The following is a 20210-nucleotide window of genomic DNA, read 5'->3' on the forward strand; positions in this document are numbered from 1 at the left end:
CCATCCCTTTGGTAATCTGGTGAAATATACAAACTCCCTTCTCCAAGTAATGTTTTTAAATGCATTAAATAAAATACATAGGATTATAAAGAGAAAATTAAAAAATAAATATGTAAATTTTCTTCCTATCCAACTTCACTTTTTCTGAAACTTCTTTAGGGTCCTAGTTCTCCAAGTTAAGAACCTTTCTGCTACAGAATCAGGTGAAGCTTTTTATCACTACCTGCCAATGTGGAACTAGAGGAACAGGAAAAGATGAAACAGAAAAGGAAGGTATCATTAATATATAAAGTTGTCCAGAAAAAAATTGAGAAAAATGGAAATATTGCTGCCTTCCTAAAAATAAAAAATGTTTAAACATTACACTATAATGTCAAGATTGATTGCATGTCTAATAACATGGGAAGAACTATTTAACTAGTAATTATAATTTGGAATAAATTATTATGTCCCTATCTATACTTCCATTTTCTGAGTATTCTGCAATAGCTTTAAAAAAAGATTTTACATAGGAATATTTATACCTAACAAAAATAACTGGAAAATGTTAAGTTTGGGTGGCAATTTCTTTTAAAAGCTATCACATATAGAGACACTGTCTTAAAATGAACCCATCACTGGACTTGGTAACAGGAAGAATAGTATTCAAATCTTGCTCTATGCCACTTACTTGCTGTGACCACGGAAAAATCTTTTAACCTTTCAATGTGCCCAACTCCCTAGGAATTATCTATTAAGGTTGCTAAGTTGGTAGAGGGAGTTCCTCACAGGAAATCACAGATCCTTCCTGTACTTTACCCAATGATAACAATTTTAACCTAGAAGATCAAGTACACAGAGAGAGAGAGAGAGAGAGAGAGAGAGAGAGAGAGAGAGAGAGAGAGAGAGAGAATTCTTTTTTCTAGTCTTTTGGAACTCTTGGCCAGAGTTTGGAAAAGGTAGGAAAGAAACAATAAAAAAGGTAAATCTACTTCTTAGATCTGACAATATAATAATCCAAAAAAACCCCTCTCAATTATTCAAGAATTTTTCACAGTTGTCAAATATGGTGATTTTCTTATCAGCCAAAATGAAACTGGTCTAGTAAAAAAAGTAGTTTTTGGAGTCGAGGGTCTGGGTTCAAATCCCAGCTCCACCACTGTATAGTCTTGGGGAAGTCACAAACACTTCAATCCTTACATTATAATAAGGAAGTTAGACAAGAAAATCTCCCAAGATGTATTCTATCCTAAATGACTACAAGGACACAGAAGTGATTTTCTCTAAGTGCAGCTCCAAGCTGGTAAGAAAAATAAAACTGCTTTGAATATGGAAGTCACTCAAGCCATATTTACTCAATCTAATAAAATTACTGACAAGAACTAAAACCAAGAGATAAATGGATTTAGCCACCTCTTTTAATATTCTCCCACTTAGAAATAAAGAATATTTTAAAACCAATGCCTTGGACTGTTATAAAGAACCAGTCATACCTAGAAGATCCCTGATAATAAGTTACCTTCTGAAATTTCCCTGTTAAGGTACTATATTAAAACCATTGCTACAGTCAATGCATACTATTTTCACTTTATTTTGTTTTTGATTCTTTCCTTTTGCTCTGTTTCTTCTTTCACAACATGACTAATATGAATATACATGTTTACATGATTGCATATATATAACCTATATCAAACTGCTTATTGGGTTAGGTTAGGGAGGAGGTTGGAAGGTAGGAAGGAGTAAATTTGTATTTTAAATAAATTTTTTTATTTTTATATACTTTTAAAGTTTATAAAAAAATGAATGTTAAAAATTGTCTTGGGGTGGCTAGATGGTGCAGTGGATAGAGCACTCACTGGCTTTGATGTTAGGAGTACCTGAGTTCAAATCCAGCCTCAGACATTTAATAATTGCCTAGCTATGTGGCCTTGGGCAAGCCACTTAACTCCATTGCCTTGGCCCCCCCCCAAAAAAACCCTAAAAAAATTGTCTTTATATGCAGTTGAAAAAAAATACCCATTGATCCTCATAAATATTCCCAAATGACTTCTCTATAAATTAAATAAATTCAGCTCTATTGTGGATATTTATGTTTCAACTTTGCTCACATCTTAACAAGACCCCCAAATTATCAATCTCCGTAAAGAAGAAAACTCTCCTACAACTGGCTCATATAGCAAATGGTAGTAAAGAAAGAGCAGTTAGGCAATGCAGTGGAAAAAAGTACTCAACCAGGGGCAGCTAGGTGGTGCAGTGGATAGAGCACTGGCCTTGGTGTCAGGAGTACCTGAGTTCAAATCCAGCCTCAGACACTTAATAATTACCTAGCCGTGTGACCTTGAACAAGCCACTTAAACCCCATTGCCTTGAAAACTAAAAAAAAGAAAAAGAAAAGAAAAAAGAACAAGGAAAAAGTACTCAACCTAGGGTCAAGTTTAAATCCAATCTACTGTATTTGCCTCAATTTCCTTATCTGTAAAAATGAGCTAGAGAAGAAAATGGTAAACCACTGAGTATCTTTGCAATGAAAACTTTAAATGTAGTCATGGAGGGCTGGACAAAAATGAAATAACCGAACAAGAACAAAGGGACAGGTGATACAGTGAATATAATGGTAGACTGCAAATTAAAAGAAGACCTGAATCCAAACACTAAGTATGTAACCTTAAAAAAGTCACAATCTTTTTGGGCCTCAGTTTCAATCTGTAAAATGAATGGGTTGACACCAGTGGGGTCTCTTCAGCTCTAAACATATATGACCCTAAGATCTTTTCTTTGGGGCTCCTTCTTGTAGATAGTACTCTGGCTAGTAGAGGAGAATGGAGATTTCTACCTGAGCTAGCTATCATAAAGCTCTCTTTCTGAAACCAAAATATGCAATCGCCTTAAAAATTCTCAAGGTCCTTTGGCTCCAGAAGGAAGAACAGAATCTGGTCACATTCCTTTGACCTTGAACTTTCTTGCTCCCTCGTCTCCTGTTTGAAACTTTCCCTATCACTGCCTCTGAAATGCTCTGCCAGAATTTGTTTACTTGGACAATTTCATCTCTCCTAAAAACCCTCTTCTAAAAATGCTCTTGCAGTAAGTCACCCACTCTTGAGACTCTCTTCCTCCGTCAGTGAAATCTAAAACTGTTCAGTTCATTTCAGTCATATTTGACTCTTTGCAATCCCATTTTGGGTTTTCTTGGCAAAGATACTGGACTGGTTTATCATTTCCTTCTTCAGGTCATTTTATAGATGAGGAAAATGAGGCAAGCAGGGTTCTGTAACTTGTGTTAGCCCATGAAAGTGTCTGAGGGTTAGATCTGAACTCTGGAAGATGAATCTTCCTGACCCCAGGCTGGACAGTCTATCCATTGCACCACGTAGATACCTTAAGGAATATTAGGGTAGTCCCTAATTTTCTATTCCTTACCCAACTGAAACCATCCTCACCTAAATATTTTGTGATGAAGTGATTTTATCCATCATTGATTTAATTTATAGTCATCATTGTGGATTAGGAATGTTATGTCTGGAGTCAGGAAGATTTGAGTTCAAATCCAACCTCAAATACTCACTAGCTAGTTGTGTGATCTTGGACAAGTGACTTAACTGATGCTTGCCTCAGTTTCTATAAAATGAGGATCATGACATTACCTACTTCCCAAAGTTGTTGTAAGGATCAAATGACATATTTGTAAAGAGCTTATATTAGGGGCAGTTAGGTGAAAGGGCAGTTGGCTGATGCAGTGGATAGAGCACTAGCCCTGGAGTCAGGAGGACCTGAGATCAAATCCAGCCTCAGGCACTAAATATAATACCTAGCTGTATGACCTTGGGCAAGTCACTTAACTCCATTGCCTTGCAAAACCATATAAACAAATAAAAGAATTTATGTTGTTGAAATCCAGTGACTCCCACCCTCAGAATCACATAATATATTAGAAAGGAATTATAGAAATTATTTCTTTTAATTCAAAACACTCACTTTACAACTGTAAGGTCAAGAGATGGGAAAGCACTTGTCCAAGGTCATACAGCAATGTAAGATGCTCATAGTCTGACTATAAATCTGATGTTCTTTACACTAAACCAGGTTTAACCTCTCTGCCCTGAACATTATGATGTTGCGATGGGAAAGAATAAATCTATCTCAACTCTTTGGATTTGTTCTTTCCTCTTTCTCCACATCTGCTTCCTCTCTGGCTCTTTCCTTTTTCCTGGACTAAACCCCAAAACCCTAATTTCCATGACCCCAAAAAGAGCCCCAAGATCTTCAACAGTTGATTAAATATTTTAAGTTGGTTAACTCCTGTAAGAATCAATAGGGAACCACTGGAAATGATTGATTTTAAAAAAAACTGGCAGGAGGATTGTTATGAGGAAAAGCTTGAGGGAGGGAGACCAATGGAATAGTTGAGGGGAGATGATGATGCCCTAAACTCAGGTGGGGTAGCTAAGTAAATATTCATCTCCCTGATACCAGCCCCTGGGCAATTCACTTAATCTTGTTGCCCTCAGTGAAAGAAATTAGAAAAATTAGAAATTAGAAAAAGAACTAGAAAACCACTCCAGTATCTCTACCAAGAAAACCCCAAAAGGGCTCACCAAGGGTCAGACATGACTGGAAAGGGCACAACAACAAAGGGTAGTGTCTTCTGTAAGTAGTAAGAGGGGAACAAAAGTCAGAAATAAGCATTTAGATGGACAGCTGATATGAGGATTGTAGAAAGTCTGATGTTATGTCCTTATTTCTTTGGCAGGAGGGTATAGTTTTAGGGAACCTTTCTTTTTGGAAGGTCAGAAGTTTTTTTAACGTTTTATAAATAAATTGTATTTTCATTATGTCTCTTTCTCTATCCCCCTTCCCAAAGAACAGGTCCTATAAATATAAAACTAATCAACATTTTAAAAATGAAATTGGGGCAGCTAGGTGGCACAGTGGAGTACCTGAGTTTATATCTGGCCTCAGACACCTAATAATTACCTAGCTGTGTGGCCTTGGGCAAGCCACTTAACCCCATTGTCTTGCAAAAACCAAAAAAAAAAAAAACAAAGACAAAAAAACCCTATGAAATTATATTGTGTCCCATACCCCTCCCTCCTGTAAAAAAGTGAAAGAAGAAGACTTCTTTTATCTCGTTTTTTTAGGGTCTCCTTCATTTTAAGGCTTACATCATGATTTTCAGAATGTTTGTTTGGGGCAACATTTATACACATCTCTTTTTTCCTCTCTGTTTTCACCAAGTGACTAAATCTAGTTTAATAGAACCTAGAATTTGGAATATCCTTAAACCACTGTACATGTTAAAGCAGTTCCTCTAAGAAGTAATGGGATTGTAACAAGAATAGATTTCTCTAAAGTACAGATGCCTCAATTTTCTCCTCACCAAGTAATCTTATACAATTCCTAAAGGATTTGTCTTTAGCAGATATAACTGTATTATTCCACAAACTCCAGTGGTTCCTTATTACTTCCAGGATAAAATTTAAAAATCTTATTTAGACTTCAAAGTCCATTACAACTTGGCCCCAATTATTTGCTAGCCAAGGAGAGTCTAGGTTCATAGAAACAGGCCCAGTGTCCTTGGCTCAATTGTTCCCTTTATTTTCTTGTCCATTTCCAGAACTTTTTACCAGATCTTTTAAAAGAGATTACCAAAAACAAGTCAAGGAAAAACCCTTTAAAAAAAAAAATGGAAATGGTCAAGGGGGGGGGACTAATCTTTTTGATTTAATGTTTCAGTAATGCAATTGTAGCACTTTCTTTATTACTTCTAAGTACCAACTAATTCCTGAAAGGAAGAGACTCAACAAAGAGATTACCTGAAGATGTAGTTGGGGTGCTTGGAGCCTGGGTTGGGCTGCTACTCTCAGACATCAGGCAGGAGCTGCTCCCATTATTTTCTCTCTTAACAAGCAATTCAGCAGCACCGGGCAAGGGAATAGGATGGCTGATTCCGAGCTCTTCCTCCTGAGCCTGCTGTCTTCTCAATGCCACCTGAAAATATGGAAAAAAAGAAAATGATTTTTTAAGTATACTTTTTTCAATTCTAGGTGAATTACTTTTAAAGACATTTTTCTCTTGCATTTAATTTATCAAAGATTAATCTGGCATCAATCTCTAACTCTAGTGACTACTATGAATTATCAGACATGATACTAGGTTCTGTATTCTGTAAAGAAAACAATCCCTGGATCCCTCAGAGAGGAAGCCAACATGTATGTATGTAAGTATATTCAGAATAAAGGTAGTTTAGGGATAATGATCACGAGTATCTGGGATGATCAGGAAAGGATTCACAAAGAAGAGAGCACTTGAGAGGATTCTTGAAGGAAGCAAGGGATTCTTTCGGGTGGAGGTGAGAAGAGATGTCATTCTAACTATGGGGAACAGTCTGAAAAAGACAGGAAATGAAATACCCTCCAGGATGAACAAGAATGGAGAAGTGAGGGGAAAGGAATAATAATAGCTATTAGCTAATATTTCTATAGCACTCATTATGAGCCAGATACTGGTTGCTATATTAATGTTAGCTAATAGCAGTTTATCTCACTAGTCCTCAAATAACCCTGGGGGGGGGGGGGGAAGTGTCATTTTATAAGTGAGGAAACTGGGTCACTTTCAACAATTCTGAGGATCTATCACTATATATAGTAAGCACCTTCCCCACAGGGGCTTTCATTTCGGTCTTTGTATTTCCCTAGTCTGCACGGTATCTAGTACTTAAAAGGAGCTTAATAAACACTTGTTAATAAATGTGAAACTCCCTGCCCTCCAGAAAATAAGTAAAATATAGGAGGGAATTCATGACATAAGTAATTATTCAAGGAAGTCTGTGATAAATGTCATAAAGAGAGATACATGTAGGGTCAATCTGGCAGAAAAGTCAAGAAGAATGAGGACCCAGAGAAGTAAAACTAGTTTTAATACTAAAGTAGTTCTTGATGATCCGTCTCTAAGAAAGTGAAATTCCATAGAGGAATGGGAATGGAAGCATGTACAAGAGATTAAAAGGGGTGTGAGTTATACAAATAATCAACCCACAAGTATGAAATTATAAAAAAAAAAATCAAAGAATTGGGTTGTAGCTAAAGAGCACATCAGAGTCAAGCTAAGAATTTTTCAAGTGCTGAGGCAAAGAAGAAGCCAGGTGAATAGGAATAATCTGAAAAACAGGAAAGAATAAAGAGAGCAGCATCTTCCTAAAGGAAAGAAAAGATGAGATCCAGGTTATAGATAGAAGAAAAAGTTTCACTTCAAAGTTTGCAAAACCCTTTAAATACCTCACCGGGTGTTCACAACACCCTGGGAGGGAGGTGCTATTTTTTTACCGATAGGTCTAAGGTCATAGAGCTAGGATCTATGGCAGGATTCAAATTGAGTTCTCCTGACTCCAAGTCAACAGTCTCTTTTCTATGCCACTAGAAGCTAATAATAAGGTATAATAATGGAATAAAAGTCTTTTTGTGTAGAGGAGGATAAGATAAGGGGAATATGTCTAGAGATGTGTAGACAAGGTCAGTGTCCGCAACTTCATGTGATTTGGAAAGACAAGCTGGAAACAGGCTTGAAATTTCTTCCTATAGAAGAATATACTGGAAGAATAATACACTAGCACTAATCATACTTGGATATAAATGACTGCTATCAGAGCCTTTCTCAAGAGCTGATTTTGATAGAAGGGTACACAGTATATAGGGGAAAAAAAGAGTAGGAAGGATGAAGAAAGGAGACTAGATGATATTTGGAGAAGCAGAGTTATTTCAGTTTTGCCTGGGAGAAGCAGAATTTTTTCAGTTTTGCCTGGGGAGTGGGGAGGTGTTCTCTGGGATGTAAAATCACCTAGTAAGAGGATGGGATTAGGAACTGAGATAAAATTTTAAATGGCAAACCACTCCAGTATTTTTTCAAATAAAATCCTAAAAAGGGTCACAAAAGAGTCAGTGCTTAAGTTAAAAAGAACTGAACTATAAATTATCTAAAGAATAAGATATAAAACAGTTTTGTCTCATTTCTAGAAAATAACTTTGCTCAAGAGGCAACTAGGTGGACAAAGTTCAGGCCTAGGAATCAAGAGGATGTAAATTCAAATTTGTCTTTAGATGCTTACTAGCTATATGAATGAACCTAGTCAAATTACTAACCTGGTTTTCCTCAAAAAAAAAAAAACTTTGTAGAATCTTCTTTCCTAAATTAATAATAATTTTCCTATGTGCTTAAAGACAGGCAGATGAATAAAGAAAGCATTTGTATTCTGAAGTCCTAAATTTGATTTCCAACTTGGCTATCTCTGAGAATTTAATCAACTGATCTATAGATCAGTTCTATAAACCAAAATAGTCCAAAATATGCAAAAGGACAAAAAAGTACAGAATCATTTGATTACCACTTGGCAGACTATTCTAGCTAATCCTTTGAGGTCCATTCCAATTTTTAGATTGTGGCTTCAAGATTTAGCTCTTTAGGCAGCCACCACACAAAATGGACAAAGCCTTAGCCCCAAAATACATCAGAAAACATGAAAAGTGCTCAAAGTTCCTTGACTGAAAAAAATCTTCTATAATACCGGCATCAAAACATTAAATGTTAAACCAAGATAAGAGAAAGGGAATTGGTCTTTGTAGATATTAAGACTTGACAGAAACACTACTTGTCACAGATATTCCATCCACTGGGCTATCTGGTTCTATTAGTGTTCTTCTTTAAAGGGAGAAAATACTTGGACAAAGATATCATGAGTTGAATGAATAAATAAATTTAAAGACAGATTATAGACAGATATGTGTGTATATATATATATGTATAATCAGTTATTTTCACTATTCTTGCCTATTAATATGGAAAATATAATTTTAAATTAATGCTAAATGCTTCCAAATTTAAAATTATAGTATACTTTACCAGTCAGTAGCAGTAGAAACTCAGGAATCTGAGTGGCTGCATAGGTTCCATTACAAAGAAATATTTTAATAATATAATACCTTGCATTTTATTTTCACAACAACCCTTTGAGAATAAATCTAAGTAAAAAAAAAACCTGATCTTTAAAATTACAATAGAGGATTGCTTTGACTGATATTTTATTTTCTTAATAGAATTATCTTAAAGGTTCAAAAATTAAGCTTTAATTGATTTGCCCATTTAATACTTATAATTCAAATGAGTTTCCTAGGATAAAATTTAAAAAGTGTACCCCCCCTACACAAGGTGTTCACTTTTTAAGTTACAAAACATTTTCTTCCGAATAAGTAGTGCAAGTATATTGTCCTCATTTTACGAAAAAGGAAACCATGACTTTCTCATGGTCACACAAGTTAAGTATGCAGCAGGGCTGAGATTTGTACTTAGGTCTTCTGACTCCAAACTTCCACTATGCCACAGGAACTAAAGAACAATTTGGAAGCCAGTTTAAGTACTCTAATAAATTGTACTGATTATAGGTATAGTTTAATTGAAAAATGATTCACTTTAAAATTACTTAACCATACTGCTAGGGTACAAGTGTTCAGCTTTGGTTTGGAGAATGAGGCAAAAGTTTTAAATAATTTTATACAAAAAAAGGATCCAAGAAATTTGTTTATGATATAGAATCAATAATACAGAAAGTCCATTTAGCAGCTGATTTTTCTGAAATGGATGCAATGATTAATAAGAAAATATATTTTACAATAATTTTTAATAATTCTCACCAGCAGAAACTGGTTAGCAGAGAAGGAAAAGTTTATCAAGAATGTAATGACGTTTTAGAAACCTGGGTCTAAAATCCTGTTCAAACATAGTCTAGTTGTATACTTATAAGTCTCATTTTGCCCATATGGGTAAAAGACTTATTATTTATCCAACATCACAGAGATATTGTGCTTTTACTGTATTAAACTGTAAAATAGAGAAGTATAAGCTGATAGGTTAATACGATTAATGTAATGGGGTGGAAGTAGTATGATGTTCTGGTAATTCTGTATTGTAAAGGTTAGAAAAATGACTTACCTTTTATTTGGCTTGAGTTTTTTATTCTAGGAAATAAACTTTTAAATAAAAAAATGGCTAACTAGAAGTCAAAATTTACATAAAACTTAAGTTTAAACCTTAAAATTTGCAAAACACTTATGTACATGGATGTAACATACACATGACCCAAAATTAATAATTTATATGTACATGCTCTGTACATTGTGTATATCATACTGATATATTATTTTACAAATTTATCTATTATCTATATATTATATGGATGATATACAATGTTTTTGTATTATGTACATTTTGCCTAATATAGATAAACAGCACAATGTTATATCACTATAACATCTAATGTTAAATATAAATGTGCTTATATATTATTTCTTTTGATCTTTGATGGTCTATTCTAACATTTATCAATGCAATTTTATTTAAAACTAAGCAAATATATTATGTAATATTAAATTTTCATAAACAATATTAAAGGGAGCTATCTTTAGAAATTATGAATTCATAGATTAAATGATACACTCCTCACAATATATAGTTTAAGATATAAGAACAGATCTATAATATTCTCTCTACCTATAAAAACTTTTTAAAGCCTATAAAATGTTTTAAATGCATCATTTCAAAGATGTTACAGCATATTCTTTCCAATTTACTGAAATTAACTAGGAGATATAGGGGGGAAAAAACAAAAATATATTCTCATTACTAGAGTAACATTCTATTTTAATTACTATTATTAAAATTATTATCAAAATCACTTTAAAATACTTTGAAAATGCACAAAAAGCTACAAAAGTTGTCTCTGAAATAAAAATACAAAATCAAAGACAAAAAAGGGTGTCATCCTTTTCTCACGTTATTTTTTTAATCACCAAATTTCAAAAATTAACATTTAAAATCAGTGTCAATGAAGGATATTTACAAGTCTTTAATCAAAAGTAGCAATGTTTGTAAATACTTCTTTTCTATCTTAAGTGTAAAAAATATCCTTTTTAAAAAGTGAAATACAAACCAGTTGGAAAGAATGTATTTTTCTTCAGTAAATACAAATGCAAGCTCTTTTCCTTTGGTCAAGGATAACACGTTTTTCCATCGACTTTAAATTTCTTTCTTTTGCGGGAGTGGGTATGGGGGTTAGGGTGGAGAAGGGAAGGTGATGCAATGAGGGTTAAAGTGATTTGCCCAGAATTACAAAGCTATCGGACTTAAAATTTCTAAAGAGAAGTTAAATTTTTTTTCCTTTAGAAATCCAAAAACCTTTAAGCCAAATATGAATTTGTTTTTTTTTAAATTAGGTTTTAAAATAAATCATTATATTTGCTTGATTTTGCTTAAATGATACTTAGAGTCCCACCCCCGTAGGTGGAGGGAAATAGGGGGAGTTCTTAAGGGTGGCTAGCATGTCAAAGAAATATATCGTTGCATCCAGAGGAAGGAAAAAGCAGTGCGTTCATTCCAAGATTCCCCCCCCCCAAAAAAAAAGGCAAAACTCACTCTTCTCCTTTATGTGGCTATTGTAAACAACTAATACACCACAAGTTTTAGCTTTTTATCGGAATTACTAAGGAGATTGGCCCCTATCCCCTCCCCTGATTCTGCACTCCCCCTGGCTAATAGAGTAAGGAGTCTCCCCTTTAGCGGTTCTTGGCGTTTCCTAGCCTTCCGCAGGGAATCCGCCTCGCGTTTTGTTCTGTGGGTTTTTAGGCCTGAGGGGAGTCAGAAGCGCGCCAGCCCTCCCCAGGCTGCGTGCGGGTGTCCGGCGGCCCGGCCGAAGCCCGGGGCGGGACTAGGCGCTTTATTTAAAGCCCGACTTCGCCTCCCTCCAAAATGAGGGACCTCCCCGAAGCAGGCTTTTTCTCTCCAAAGCCATGAGGTGCGGGAGCGTTCGCGGCCGACCCCTCTCTTGGATGCTTCCCCCCGCAAATGAAATAAAAGCAGAACCAGAAAATAGCGGCAAATGGAACAAGACGGAAAAATTACGAAAAAAGTTAAGAGAAAGGCGACGGAAGAGAAAGAAGAGGGAAAAGAAGGGAAAAGGAGAAAGAAGACAAGTGAAGAGAGAGTGACGGAGTGAAGGGGAAGGAAGAAGAGAAAGAACAGGTAAGAGAAGGGAAGGGAGGAGGGAAAGAGCAGGAGAAGAGGCTCCGGCGGAGGAGGGCCTCGAGCGCCTCCGGGGCGCCCCGCCACGCGCCCCGCCGCCCGGCCCGCTCACCTGGGCCGCCATGACCCGCTGCCTCTCGGCGATCAGGTTGCACTTCTTGCACTGGCAGTCGCGCCACATGCAGAAGCGCTTGTGCCCCTTCAGCGGGGACGCGTAGCCGTGGTTCCTGCAGCGCGCGCATTTGGGCAGGCGCGGGGACTTCTTCCCCGCGGCCCCCGACGGCCCAAGGCCGCCGGAGCCCGAGCCCGAGCCGGAGCCCGAGCCCGAGCCGCCCCCGGCCCCGTCGCCGCCGCCGCCGCCGCCGCTGCCTCCGGCCACCCCGAGCATGGCACCTGCGCCCTTGCCGAAGCCGCCGGCTTTGCCCCCGGGCCCGGGGTGCCCGTCGGACGACGTCGAGGGCTTGCTGTAGGAATCCTCGTTGGGCATGGCTCCCGTCCGGGGTGATGCCTCCCCTGAATGAGAAAGGGGATCCGCAGTCACCCCGAGATCTGCTTGGCGGGGAGCGGCGGCCCCGGCCTGGGCCCGAGGCGAGGGCGCGGCGCGGGAGGCGCGGAGCTCAGCAGCCCGAGGTGCGCCCCGCAGCCGCAGCGCGCAGCCTGTGGGGGGGGTGCGCTCTCCTGCGCTTTTCTAGCCTCCGCCCCTCCCCCCTCCGCGCGCTCGGCGGGGAACTTTTGGATACTTTTTCAGAACGTTCCCGGGACAGCTAGAGGCGAGAGGGCGAGCGGGCGCCCCGCCCCACCAGCTCTCATCCCACGCAGCAGCTCGGGCCGCTGCGACGCTCCTGCGGCCCCTCCCTCCCCTCCCCAGCCGGGACCTCTACCCCTTCCTCTTTTTTGCAGGGAGCACCGACCTGCCCGGCCGTGCCCGGCCCTCCAGTCCCTTCAGGGGGCCCCCTCCCCCGGTGCAAGGATGGGAAACGAGGGTGCGGGGAGAGTGGGCGCGGCGGGACCACTTCTGGACCCGGGGTGGCGGGGGAGGGGGCGGGGCACACCCTCAGCCGCAGAGGCTGGGGCCCCCCTGATGAGCCGCTGCTGTTGTGAGCTTGCAAAGTTACCTTCTTCAGACACGCGCCCCCGGCTCGCGCTTTTTAAAAATAATGCTTTTCGTGGGAAATCCATAGTCCCAGAGCCTGGCTTTGAAAGTGCCCTGCCCTCTTGTTTTAGTAGCGAGGTTTGCTGCCATCTCCCAGCTCGGAGCATCTCCTTGCTGTTCCTCTCGTGTGCCCTAAACATTCTCCTTTTAGGGCCTTTGAGCGTAGCAACCTGGAATGCACTCACATTTTCCCAAACCCCCGCCTCATTAATTCCACACAACTTTAACACTCGCCCCTTAACGTGTTGACTTATTTTTCTTTCGCAAATGTGTGGCTTTGTGAAGCCTCTTATTATATTTCGCGTTTTGCCTACTTAAAGGAACTGCTTTGATTAGGGATTGTGTCCTCTTTCTTTTCTGTTCCAACTGAGCACCTATCTCTGCTGTTGTTGACTTATCAATTCATTGGTTCTAGAAGAAGGAAAAACCTCTTCATTAGCCACTGACTCTAAAGAAGTCAAAACAACGCCACTTCACGGAAAAGTAAATTTCTGTTTTATCTCTCGTGATCCTAACACTCTAATGATAATCAGGCCATACTTATTTACACAGCACTTTGAATTCTTTTCACTTAAATTGAACCACTTAATCCCAACAATGCTACAGAACAAATCATAGTCAGGAGAGACCCAGGAAGTCATACAGATCAAATCATTCGTTTTTCCAGATAAGGAAACTGAGGTCGGAAAAATTAAATAAATTGCCAAGAAATTTAGTAGTTAAGTGAAAGGGAGGAGATTCAAACCAATAGTCTCTGACTCCAAATCCAAAGTTCTCTCTACAATCCAGAGAAGCAACTTGATGAGATAGAGGAAGGCTTTTTACTAAACACAGTTAGAATTAAGGTCCAGGTTTCCTCTCTTCCAGTCTTTTCTGTTTCTGTGTCTCTGTTTCTGTCTCTGTATGTCTGTCTCTTGCTGCTTCTCATTATACAGCTCTTTATTCAAAAGTTATCGAGAGCGACAGTTAGGTAGCACAGTGGGATGAGGACCGGCTTTGAAGTCGGTTTAAATCCTGTCTAGGGGCGTCTAGGTGTCGTAGTGGATAAAGCACCAGCCCTGGAGTCAGGAGTACCTGGGTTCAAATCCGGTCTCAGACACTTCATAATTACCTAGCTGTGTGGCCTTGGGCAAGCCACTTAAACCCGTTTGCCTTGCAAAAATCTTAAAAAAAAAAAAAAAAAAACCCTGTCTCAGACACTCAATAATTATCTAGCTGTGTGACCTTAGGCAAATCACTTAACTCTATTCCTTGCCAAAAAAAAATTATTGAGTACCTGAAACGTCCATAACAATGTTCTGTGGCTAGGATATAGTACCCAAACAAGTTCCAAAATTCATCAACCCATTTTTAAGTATCCCTCCACAATAATCCTCACTCATGGCCAAGTGTTGACAGTTAAAAGCTACAAAAAAAAGAACCTTTTAATTGCAAAGGTTTCCAGAACACCACATGCTAGTCAGATTAAGAAAGCCAATGGGCCACTGGATGCTGGAGGGTTTTTTCTTGTAGTTTTTGTTTTAGCCACAGCAACTCACAAAGGTTATCTATTAAAATTTAGAGGACTTGTGCTTTGCTTTAGTGAAGGTAGAACCCATAGCAATAAAAGCCTAACTCCTCTCTAATCCTGAAGTTTATTGTTGGGAATAAAAACATTGAACCAGAGACAGTTCTAGAATACAGTCCAGTCTAGAATCCAATGGAAAGACTAAAAACTCACAAGCTGTGGAGTCAGAGGCTCTGGGTTAAACTCTCTGTTAGAATCCCTGATATTTCCTTACTTTGAGCAAGTCACAAACCTCAATTTCCTTATCTGTAAAATTAGGAGGTTGAAACTCCTTTGGAGTCTAGATCTATTATTCTAATAGAGGTGATTAAACAATTATAATAATAATAAGTAATAAATGGCCACCATACAAGTAATAATATAAAAAATGTATAGGACAGCTCTCAACAAAGTGGTGGGAGAGATTCAAGAAGACAAAATTCATTTACAGCTAGGAAAATCCAAACCAGTTTCATGGAGAAGTGAACACCTAAACTGGACTTCAAAAGAAGAGAGAGGTTTCAAATGAAGCTGAGTGATAGAAAAGAAATTTTTAGCACTATTGTTTGAATCAGAATCTTGTTTCAAATCAAAAGCTGGTACTTACTCTATAAGTGACCTTGGACAAGTCACTTTACTTTGCCATAGGGAGGTTAGGTGGCACAGTGAATGAATGGAGCACTGACCTTGGAGTCAGGAGGATGGGATTCTAATGTAGTCCTATTGACTGTTGCTAACTGTGTGACCTTGGGCAAGTCACTTCACCCGGATTACCTCTCATCCAGGACCATCTCCATTCATCCGATTCATAACTGGCCACTGGACCCAGATAGTGCTGGAGGAGAAAGTGAGGCTGGTGACTTAGCACAGCACCCCACCTCACTCAAATCCAATTCATATATTCTATTATAGCAACACCTCCCTGATGTCGTGATCTTCAAAAATGAAGGACAAACATCATCATCATCATCATCATTATTATTATTTATAATTATTACTTTGCTATACTAATTTTCTTCATCTGTTTGAAGGAGTTGAACTAAAAGATCTCTGAGGTCTACATCTAGCTCTATACCTATAATCTTATGAAGATTTTTCAATATGTAAGAGATTAAAAGTCAAAAACAGAATATGCAAAGATATGATCCTTTGAGGAATTTTCCTTATACAATCAGAGTTAAATGACTTGCCCAGGGCCCCCTATTGCATTAAACTCAGTTCTTCCTAAATCTAGAACACCATCCATTGTGCCACCTAGCTGCTCATACTATTTTTTTTTAAAGGAAAGAGATTAGAGGTTGAGGACATCATATGCAAAGATATGAAGATGGGTTTGAGCAAGACTTGACCAGAAACTGTAAATTGTCAAATGTGACTAGAATTTAGAGTATGTGAAGGGGGAATAATGGGCAATAAACGTGGAAAGATGGACTTTGGAATGGCAAAAACTGAGCTAATGGGGTTTGTTATGGACTTTCAATAAGCAATCAGGAGGAACATATAACCCTGGCAGTGATATAAAGGATAGAAGGGATATGGGCAGAGGTTGGAGGCAGGGAAGCCAGTTAAGAGACTGTTACAGTAATCCAAAAGATAGGTAATGAGGGCTGAACTAGGATGGGAGTGTGAAGTAGGAGTCGGATGCAAGAGATACTTCAGAACCAGAATCAGCAGGACTTGGCAGTTGATTGGATGGGGTGGGGAGGGGAGTTACAGGGAAGGAAGAGTCAAAGATAACTCCGTGGTTTCAAGCCTGGGTGACTGTAAAATGAAAGGATTAAATTAAAGGATCTCAAAGGTCCTTGCCAACTCTCAGCTTTGCTATACTTTAAATCCTATGATGGTGCCACACAAAAGAATAAAAAAAATAAACTAAGAGGATAAACTTTTAAAGGGGAAAAGTTTGAGATGGTGATACACATGGAGATACCCTAACTGGGAAACAGCAGAATTAATGGGAGAGATAAGTTAGGGTTTTAGATACCTATTTAGAGATGCCAGAATTATTTAGAAATGTCTGCTACTCCAATAATCAAAGACAATTCTAAAGGATTTGTGATGGAAAAATACCATAATAGTCAGAGAAGGAACTATGGAGTCTAAATGCAGATCAAAGTTTATTATTTTCAATTTTTAAAAATTGTTTTATGTATTATGGTTTTTCCCTCTCATTTTTCCCCTTTTTGATTTGATTCTTCTTTCACAACATAATTAATATAGACATTTGCTTAACATAGTTATACTTGTAAAACCTATATGACATTGCTTTCTGTCAGGGGAGGGAGAGAGAGAGAGAAATGTGAAACTCAAAACCTTACAAAAATTATTGTTGAAAACTATTTTTGCATGCAATTGGAAAAATAAATAAAAATTTAAAAAAGAATTATCTGCTACCCAATTTTAATTTTTAATCTTTTCAATGTCAACACCAAGGTTTAAAAGTAGGAGGATTTTCCTTAAAAACCATCACACCTATGTAATATTGCTGAACTTGATAGCTTCATCCTTATACTATTCCCTACTTGTAAGGCTAATTTTAATGCTACCTCTTCCCTTCTCTGATCCTCCTAGTTTAAAAGCTTTCTTTCCCTCATTTTATCCACATTTCTGGTCTTCACTATTGCCTCACATCCAGGGTAATCTCCAATTGTCCTGATTCATATCTCACCACTGGACTCAGATCACTCTGGCTGGCAATTTAGCACAGCATCCCCTCACTCAAATCCAGTTCATGACCTCCCTGATGTCATGGTCTTCTTTGAGAAGGAATGGCAAACATCATCATCATCATCATCATCATCATCATCATCATCATCACATTTAGGAACATAGATTTAGATCTGGAAGGCATCTTAGAGGTCAGCTAGTTCAATTCCCTCATGTTACAGAAGCCCAGAGGGGTGAAATGATTTTTTCAAGGTCCTGTAGTCATATTCTAAACTGTTTTATTTATTTGCATACTAATCTTATCATTACTACTAGACTAAAAGCTCCTTGAGTCTAGAAGTTGTATTTTATTTCTAGTTTGTTAAGTGCATTGGACATAGGAACAGGGTAGACTGATTTCATTGACATAAGGAACTTCCTCTTCCAAGGCAGTTTGGTAAATTCCTACAATTTATCAGTATAGCGAATTACCTGAGAGATCATGACTATCCAGGTTAACACAGTTGGTATATGTCACAGGTGGAGCTTAAATTCAGTTATTCCTAAATCCAAGGCCAGCTATTTATCCGCTAAACCACTTTGCCTCTCATCCCACTTGGTAGGTTTTTAAGAAGTATTTGCTGACAAAAAAAAAAAAGATTGGGGGAGGGGCAGCCAGGTGGTGCTGGTGCACTAGCCCTGGAGCCAGGAAGACCTGAGCTCAAATCTGCCCTCAGACACTCATTAGCTGGGTGACCCTGGCTAGATACTTAATCTTGATTGCTTCCCTCCCCACACCCCCAAAAATGTTTGTTAAATGACAGAATTCATTTTTTTAAGCCTTCTCCTCTGGAGCCTGAACTTTCTTCATCTTTTCTTTATATCTGGAGCCCATCTCTTTCTCGTTGTCCAGTGTTAGGCTTGTACTTATGTGAAATTTAAGTGCACAATCCAAGTTACTAGGGATATTTAGGGAAACAAACCCACATAAGTGAAAATACTATTTATTCTCACATTATCCAGCTTGCACAAATTTACAATATTGAATAACTCCTGAATGGATTTTATCATCATACCTTCTTTAGTTTAAACCTGAAACCTTTTCTCATCAGCCCCAATCCTGATTACAATTCTTCTTCATGCCTGTTCACACTGACTCCCCCCACACACCTTTTTATTTTCAGTCCAAGGTCAGGCCATCGCCTCTAACCCCCATTTGGTCCATGGAAGAATAAAGTTCTTTCCTGTTGGAAACCCAAGTCCACCCTCATTTGGCTTCTGGTCAAAAATTCTGCCTGCACAGCCAGTTCCCTCAACCAACTCAGCTGATGCTCCTCCGACTTCAGCTTCTAAGATTCCTGGTTTCTCTTATCTCTTCTCTCTTACCCTTTTCTGAATGTTCTTGAAAGTTGTTCCCACAGTCCTTCCATTCAATTCAACTCATTCTGTATTCTCTAACAGCTCTTGCTCCTTGTTGTTGTTGTTGTTAAAAACATTGTTTTCTGAAAAGTACACTTTCCTATACCCCACAACTAGACCCTCTTATTCCATACCATTAAGACTAGTAGGTTTCCACTGTAACCGAGATTAAAAGAAATGTAGTAAATTGGGGAAACAATCTTTACAACTAATGATTCTGACAAAGGACTCATTTCTAAAATACACAGAGAACTGAGTCATATTTAAAAAAAAAAGCCATTCCCCAATTGACAAATGGTCAAAGGATATGCAAAGGCAATTTACAGATGAGATCAAAGCAATCCATAGCCATATGAAAAATTGCTCTAAATCATTAATTATTAGAGAAATGCAAATTAAAGCTTCTCTCAGACTAGCCAATATGACCAGAAAGGATAATGATCATTGTTGGAAGGCTTGTGGGAAATCTGGGATACTATTACACTGTTGGTGGAGCTGTGAACTCATCCAACCTTTCTGGAGAGAAATTTGGAACTATGCCCAAAGGGCAACAAAAATGAGCATACCCTTTGATTCAGCAATACCACTACTGGGTCTATACCCTGAAGAGATGATGAAAAAGGGTAAAAGCATCACTTGTACAAAAATATTCAAAGCAGCCCTGTTTGTGCTGGCAAAGAATTGGAAATCAAGTAAATGGCTTTCAATTGGGGAATGGCTTAGCAAACTGTGGTATATGTATGTCATGGAACACTATTGTTCTATTAGAAACCAGGAGGGATGGGAATTCAGGGAAGCCTGGAGGGATTTGCATGAACTGAAGCTGAGTGAGATGAGCAGAACCAGAAAAACACTGTACACCCTAACAGCAGCATGGGGGTGATAATTAACCTTGATGAACTTGCTCATTCCATCAGTGCAACAATCAGGGACAATTTTGGGCTGTCAGCAATGGAGAGTGCCATCTGTATCCAGATAAAGAGCCATGGAGTTTGAACAAATTTCAAGTACTATTCCTTTTAATTTAGGAAAAAAAATAAATATCTTATTGTCTGATCTCTTATACTTTTTGTTTCTTCCTTAAGGATGTGATTTCTCTCTCATCACACTCAATTTGGATCAATGTACAACATGGAAACAAAATAAGGACTGACAGATTGCTTTCCGTGGGGGGTTGGGGAGAGGGAAGTAAGATTGGGAGAAAAACTGTAAAACTCAAAGCTCAAAAAAGAAAAAAGACTAGCAGGTTTCATTCCCCTAGGTACCTTTAGTGCTCAAAGCCCTCTTCAGGAGTTTACCATATAAACATGTGCTAAAGTCAATATTGGGGCGGCTAGGTGGTGTAGTGGATAAAGCACCGGCCTTGGAGTCAGGAGTACCTGGGTTCAAATCTGGTCTCAGACACTT

The 20210-nt window shown here is 38.6% G+C and overlaps 1 protein-coding gene across 1 annotated transcript in view; it reads right to left on the bottom strand.

Moving 5' to 3' along the window:
- The window catches only part of DMRT1 (doublesex and mab-3 related transcription factor 1), a 122619-nt gene extending 109917 nt beyond the window's left edge, over positions 1 to 12702 (bottom strand). The window contains exons 1-2 of the mRNA XM_074196516.1: positions 12152 to 12702; positions 5790 to 5964 (exon numbers count right to left, since the gene is read on the bottom strand). Coding sequence (XP_074052617.1) covers positions 5790 to 5964; positions 12152 to 12526 — 550 coding nt within the window. The 5' untranslated portion in view covers positions 12527 to 12702. The remainder of the gene's footprint in view (positions 1 to 5789; positions 5965 to 12151) is intronic.
- Positions 12703 to 20210: the final 7508 nt, after the last annotated feature.

Source organism: Macrotis lagotis, chromosome 8, assembly GCF_037893015.1.
Source record: "Macrotis lagotis isolate mMagLag1 chromosome 8, bilby.v1.9.chrom.fasta, whole genome shotgun sequence".
Lineage (NCBI taxonomy): Eukaryota > Metazoa > Chordata > Mammalia > Peramelemorphia > Peramelidae > Macrotis > Macrotis lagotis.